At 70.2% G+C, this 6,737-nt stretch overlaps 1 protein-coding gene across 1 annotated transcript in view; it reads right to left on the reverse strand.

Moving 5' to 3' along the window:
• Positions 1-247: 247 nt before the first annotated feature.
• The window catches only part of LOC121273794 (capping protein, Arp2/3 and myosin-I linker protein 3-like), a 146,352-nt gene continuing 139,862 nt past the window's right edge, over positions 248-6,737 (reverse strand). Inside the window, exon 19 of the mRNA XM_041180960.1 lies at positions 248-255. Coding sequence (XP_041036894.1) covers positions 248-255 — 8 coding nt within the window. The remainder of the gene's footprint in view (positions 256-6,737) is intronic.

Here is a 6,737-nt window from a genome sequence, read left to right on the forward strand (position 1 = left end):
CGGACCATCCCGGTAAGGGTTAATCCCCCCTCCGATAGGGGAAGGGGCTGCCCGGTGTGTGTGTGTGTGTGTGTGTAACTGGGAGGGGAGGGGGGGTGGTGGGTGATATTTGCTGACCCTCTCGTTCGGAGGTTCCCTCAGTCCCTCACTTAGACACGCCTCTCACTCACTCAGGCGGAGAGGGTCCGATCCAGCGCTCCTCCTCCCTCCGGACCTCACTCAAGCCGCTCCGGCCCAGGATGACCCGTCACTTCCCTTCCTCCGATGGGCGCCTCGTGTCCGAGCTGGGTGAGTCCCCCCCCCGTGACCGCCTCTCCCCGGGTGTGTGACCCCCCTGAACCCCTTCTCCCCGGGTGTGTGACCCCCTGAAACCCCTCTCCCCGGGTGCGTGACCCCTGACCCCCTCTCCCCGGGTGTGTGACCCCCTGCCCCCTCTCCCCGGGTGTGTGACACCCTGAACCCCTTCTCCCCGGGTGTGTGACCCCCTGACCCACTCTCCCCAGGTGTGTGACCCCCTGAACCCCTTCTCCCCGGGTGTGTGACCCCCTGACCCCCTCTCCCCGGGTGTGTGACCCCCTGAACCCCTTCTCCCTGGGTGTGTGACCCCTGACCGCCTCTCCCCGGGTGTGTGACCCCTGACCCCCTCTCCCCGGGTGTGTGACCCCCTGAACCCCTCTCCCCGGGTCTGTGACCCCTGACCCCCTCTCCTCGGGTGTGTGACCCCCTGAACCCCTTCTCCCCGGGTGTGTGACCCCCTGACCCCCTCTCCCCAGGTGTGTGACCCCCTGAACCCCTTCTCCCCGGGTGTGTGACCCCTGACCCCCTCTCCCCGGGTGTGTGACACCTGACCCCCACTCCCCGGGTGTTCGACCCCCTGAACCCCTTCTCCCTGAGTGTGTGACCCCTGACCGCCTCTCCCCGGGTGTGTGACCCCTGACCCCCTCTCCCCGGGTGTGTGACCCCCTGAACCCCTTCTCCCTTGGGTGTGTGACCCCCTGAACCCCTTCTCCCTGGGTGTGTGACCCCTGACCCCCTCTCCCCGGGTGTGTGACCCCTGACCCCCTCTCCCCAGGTGTGTGACCCCCTGAACCCCTTCTCCCCGGGTGTGTGACCCCCTGACCGCCTCTACCCGGGTGTGTGACCCCTGACCGCCTCTCCCCGGGTGTGTGACCCCTGACCCCCTCTCCCCGGGTGTGTGACCCCCTGAACCCCTTCTCCCTGGGTGTGTGACCCCCTGAACCCCTTCTCCCTGGGTGTGTGACCCCTGACCCCCTCTCCCTGGGTGTGTGACCCCCTGAACCCCCTCTCCCTGGGTGTGTGACCCCTGACCCCCTCTCCCTGGGTGTGTGACCCCCTGACCCCCTCTCCCTGTGTGTGATTCCCCCTGAATCCCCCTCCCCGGTTTGGGGGGTGGGTGTGTGAGAGAGGGTGTTCGGTGGGGGTGGGGGATGTTTCAGGGGGTTTGTTGGGTGATGTGGGGTGGGCTCTGGGGTTGGGGGTTGTTCAGGGGGGTGTTGGGGTTTGGGGGGTGATGTGGGGGGTGGGGGTGTTGGGGTTTGGGGGGGTGATGTGGGGGGTGGGGGTGTTGGGGGTTTGGGGGGGTGAGGATGGGGGTGGGGGTGGGTGTTACCAGGGGGTGGGGGTGGGGGTGGGGGTGGGGGTGGGTGTTACCAGGAGGTGGGGGTTGGGGTGGGGGTCGGTGTTACCAGGGGGTGGGGGTGGGTGTGGGGGTCGGTGTTACCAGGGGGTGAGGGTGGGGGTGGGGGTCGGTGTTACCAGGGGGTGAGGGTGGGGGTGGGGGTCGGTGTTACCAGGAGGTGGGGGTGGGGGTGGGGGTCGGTGTTACCAGGAGGTGGGGGTGGGGGGTGGAGGTGGGTGTTACCAGGGGGTGGGGGTGGGGGTGGGTGTTACCAGGAGGTGGGGGTGGGTGTGGGGGTCGGTGTTACCAGGGGGTGGGGGTGGGGGTGGGTGTTACCAGGAGGTGGGGGTGGGGGTGGGGGTGGGTGTTACCAGGAGGTGGGGGTTGGGGTGGGGGTCGGTGTTATCAGGGGGTGGGGGTGGGTGTGGGGGTCGGTGTTACCAGGGGGTGAGGGTGGGGGTGGGGGTCGGTGTTACCAGGGGGTGAGGGTGGGGGTGGGGGTCGGTGTTACCAGGAGGTGGGGGTGGGGGTGGGGGTCGGTGTTACCAGGAGGTGGGGGTGGGGGGTGGAGGTGGGTGTTACCAGGGGGTGGGGGTGGGGGTGGGTGTTACCAGGAGGTGGGGGTGGGTGTGGGGGTCGGTGTTACCAGGGGGTGGGGGTGGGGGTGGGGGTGGGGGTGGGTGTTACCAGGGGGTGGGGGTGGGTGTGGGGGTCGGTGTTACCAGGGGGTGAGGGTGGGTGTGGGGGTCGGTGTTACCAGGGGGTGTGGGTGGGGGTGGGGGTGGGGGTGGGTGTTATTAGGGGGTGGGGAGTGGGGGTGGGGGTCGGTGTTACCAGGAGGTGGGGGTGGGGGTGGGGGTGGGTGTTACCAGGGGGTGGGGGTGGGGGTGGGGGTGGGTGTTACCAGGGGGTGGGGGTGGGGGTGGGGGTGGGTGTTACCAGGAGGTGGGGGTGGGGGTGGGGGTCGGTGTTACCAGGAGGTGGGGGTGGGGGTGGGGGTCGGTGTTACCAGGAGGTGGGGGTGGGTGTTACCAGGGGGTGAGGGTGGGGGTCGGTGTTACCAGGAGGTGGGGGTGGGTGTTACCAGGGGGTGAGGGTGGGGGTCGGTGTTACCAGGGGGTGGGGGTGGGTGTTACCAGGGGGTGAGGGTGGGGGTGGGTGTTACCAGGAGGTGGGGGTGGGTGTGGGGGTCGGTGTTACCAGGAGGTGGGGGTGGGGGTGGGGGTGGGTGTTACCAGGAAGTGGGGGTGGGGGTGGGGGTCGGTGTTACCAGGGGGTGAGGGTGGGGGTGGGGGTCGGTGTTACCAGGGGGTGGGGGTGGGTGTGGGGGTCGGTGTTACCAGGGGGTGGGGGTGGGTGTGGGGGTCGGTGTTACCAGGAGGTGGGGGTTGGGGGTGGGGGTGGGGGTCGGTGTTACCAGGAGGTGGGGGTGGGGGTGGGGGTGGGGGTCGGTGTTACCAGGGGGTGGGGGTGGGGGTGGGGGTCGGTGTTACCAGGGGGTGAGGGTGGGGGTGGGGGTCGGTGTTACCAGGGGGTGGGGGTGGGTGTGGGGGTCGGTGTTACCAGGAGGTGGGGGTGGGGGTGGGGGTGGGGGTCGGTGTTACCAGGAGGTGGGGGTGGGGGTGGGGGTCGGTGTTACCAGGAGGTGGGAGTGGGTGTGGGGGTCGGTGTTACCAGGGGGTGGGGGTGGGTGTGGGCGTGGGTGTTACCAGGAGGTGGGGGTGGGGGTGGGGGTCGGTGTTACCAGGAGGTGGGGGTGGGGGTGGGTGTTACCAGGAGGTGGGGGTGGGGGTGGGGGTCGGTGTTACCAGAAGGTGGGGTTGGGGGTCGGTGTTACCAGGAGGTGGGGGTGGGGGTGGGGGTCGGTGTTACCAGGAGGTGGGGGTGGGGTTGGGGGTGGGTGTGGGGGTCGGTGTTACCAGGAGGTGGGGTTGGGGGGTGGGGGTGGGTGTTACCAGGGGGTGGGGGTGGGGGTGGGTGTCGGTGTTACCAGGATGTGGGGGTGGGGGTGGGTGTTACCAGGAGGTGGGGGTGGGTGTTACCAGGGGGTGCGGGTGGGGGTCGGTGTTACCAGGGGGTGGGGGTGGGGGTGGGGGTGGGTGTTACCAGGGGGTGGGGGTGGGGGTGGGGGTGGGGGTGGGTGTTACCAGGAGGTGGGTTGGGGGTGGGGGTCGGAGTTACCAGGAGGTGGGGGTGGGGATGGGGGTCGGAGTTACCAGGAGGTGGGGGTGGGGGTCGGTGTTACCAGGGGGTGGGTGTGGGGGTGGGTGTCACCAGGGGGTGGGGGTGGGGGTGGGGGTGGGGGTGGGTGTTACCAGGGGGTGGGGGTGGGGGTGGGGGTCGGTGTTACCAGGAGGCGGGGGTCGGGGTGCGGGTCGGTGTTACCAGGGGTGGGGGTGGGGGTGGGGGTGGGGGTTGGTGTTACCAGGGGGTGGGGGTGGTGGTGGGGTGGCGGTGGGGGTGGGTGTTACCAGGGGGTGGGGGTGGGGGTGGGGGTGGGTGTTACCAGGGGTGGGGGTGTGGGTGGGGGTGGGGGTGGGGGTGGGTGTTATTAGGGGGTGGGGGTGGGGGTGGGGGTGGGTGTTACCAGGGGTGGGGGTGTGGGTGGGTGTTACCAGCAGGTGGGGGTGGGGGTGGGGGTCGGTGTTACCAGGAGGTGGGGGTGGGGGTGGGGGTGGGGGTCGGTGTTACCAGGAGGTGGGGGTGGAGGTGGGGGTGGGGGTCGGTGTTACCAGGAGGTGGGGGTGGGGGTGGGGGTCGGTGTTACCAGGAGGTGGGGGTTGGGGTGGGGGTTGGTGTTACCAGGAGGTGGGGGTGGGGTTGGGGGTCGGTGTTACCAGGGGGTGGGGGTGGGTGTGGGCGTGGGTGTTACCAGGAGGTGGGGGTGGGGGTGGGGGTCGGTGTTACCAGGAGGTGGGGGTGGGGGTCGGTGTTACCAGGAGGTGGGGGTGGGGGTGGGGGTGGGTGTGGGGGTCGGTGTTACCAGGAGGTGGGGGTGGGGGTGGGGGTGGGGGTGGGTGTGGGGGTCGGTGTTACCAGGAGGTGGGGGTTGGGGTCGGTGTTACCAGGAGGTGGGGGTGGGGTTGGGGGTGGGGGTGGGTGTGGGGGTCGGTGTTACCAGGAGGTGGGGGTGGGGGTGGGTGTTACCAGGAGGTGGGGGTGGGGGTGGGGGTCGGTGTTACCAGGAGGTGGGGGTGGGGGTGGGGGTCGGTGTTACCAGGAGGTGGGGGTGGGTGTGGGGGTCGGTGTTACCAGGGGGTGGGGGTGGGTGTGGGCGTGGGTGTTACCAGGAGGTGGGGGTGGGGGTGGGGGTCGGTGTTACCAGGAGGTGGGGGTGGGGGTGGGTGTTACCAGGAGGTGGGGGTGGGGGTGGGGGTCGGTGTTACCAGAAGGTGGGGTTGGGGGTCGGTGTTACCAGGAGGTGGGGGTGGGGGTGGGGGTCGGTGTTACCAGGAGGTGGGGGTGGGGTTGGGGGTGGGTGTGGGGGTGGGTGTTACCAGGGGGTGGGGGTGGGGGTGGGTGTCGGTGTTACCAGGATGTGGGGGTGGGGGTGGGTGTTACCAGGAGGTGGGGGTGGGTGTTACCAGGGGGTGCGGGTGGGGGTCGGTGTTACCAGGGGGTGGGGGTGGGGGTGGGGGTGGGTGTTACCAGGGGGTGGGGGTGGGGGTGGGGGTGGGGGTGGGTGTTACCAGGAGGTGGGTTGGGGGTGGGGGTCGGAGTTACCAGGAGGTGGGGGTGGGGATGGGGGTGTGTGTTACCAGGAGGTGGGGGTGGGGGTCGGTGTTACCAGGGGGTGGGTGTGGGGGTGGGTGTCACCAGGGGGTGGGGGTGGGGGTGGGGGTGGGGGTGGGTGTTACCAGGGGGTGGGGGTGGGGGTGGGGGTCGGTGTTACCAGGAGGCGGGGGGTCGGGGTGCGGGTCGGTGTTACCAGGGGTGGGGGTGGGGGGTGGGGGTGGGGGTTGGTGTTACCAGGGGGTGGGGGTGGTGGTGGGGGTGGCGGTGGGGGTGGGTGTTACCAGGGGGTGGGGGTGGGGGTGGGGGTGGGTGTTACCAGGGGTGGGGGTGTGGGTGGGGGTGGGGGTGGGGGTGGGTGTTATTAGGGGGTGGGGGTGGGGGTGGGGGTGGGTGTTACCAGGGGGTGGGGGTGGGTGTGGGGGTGGGTGTTACCAGGGGTGGGGGTGGGGGTGGGTGTTACCAGGGGGTGGGGGTGGGTGTGGGGGTGGGTGTTACCAGGGGTGGGGGTGGGGGTGGGGGTGGGTGTTACCAGGGGGTGGGGGTGGGTGTGGGGGTGGGTGTTACCAGGGGTGGGGGTGGGGGTGGGTGTTACCAGCAGGTGGGGGTGGGGGTGGGGGGTCGGTGTTACCAAGAGGTGGGGGTGGGGGTGGGGGTCGGTGTTACCAGGAGGTGGGGGTGGGGGTGGGTGTTACCAGGGGGTGGGGGTGGGGGTGGGTGTTACCAGGGGGTGGGGATGGGGGTCGGTGTTACCAGGGGGTGGGGGTGGGGGTGGGGGTCGGTGTTACCAGGGGGTGGGGGTGGGGGTCGGTGTTACCAGGAGGTGGGGGTGGGTGTTACCAGGGGGTGGGGTTGGGGGTCGGTGTTACCAGGGGTGGGGGTGGGGGTGGGGGTGGGTGTTACCAGGAGGTGGGGGTGGGTGTGGGGGTCGCTGTTACCAGGAGGTGGGGGTGGGGGTGGGGGTCGGTGTTACCAGGGGGTGGGGGTGGGTGTGGGGGTGGGTGTTACCAGGGGTGGGGGTGGGGGTGGGTGTTACCAGGGGGTGGGGGTGGGGGTGGAGGTGGGTGTTACCAGGAGGTGGGGGTGTGGGTGGGGGTCGGTGTTACCAGGAGGTGGGGGTGGGGGTGGGGGTCGGTGTTACCAGGAGGTGGGGGTGGGGGTGGGGGTCGGTGTTTCCAGGGGGTGGGGGTGGGTGTGGGGGTGGGTGTTACCAGGGGTGGGGGTGGGGGTGGGTGTTACCAGGGGGTGGGGGTGGGGGTGGAGGTGGGTGTTACCAGGAGGTGGGGGTGTGGGTGGGGGTCGGTGTTACCAGGAGGTGGGGGTGGGGGTGGGGGTGGGTGTTACAGGAGGTGGGGGTGGGGGTGGG

The sequence above is a fragment of the Carcharodon carcharias genome (genome assembly GCF_017639515.1).
Source record: "Carcharodon carcharias isolate sCarCar2 chromosome 27 unlocalized genomic scaffold, sCarCar2.pri SUPER_27_unloc_11, whole genome shotgun sequence".
Classification (NCBI taxonomy): domain Eukaryota; kingdom Metazoa; phylum Chordata; class Chondrichthyes; order Lamniformes; family Lamnidae; genus Carcharodon; species Carcharodon carcharias.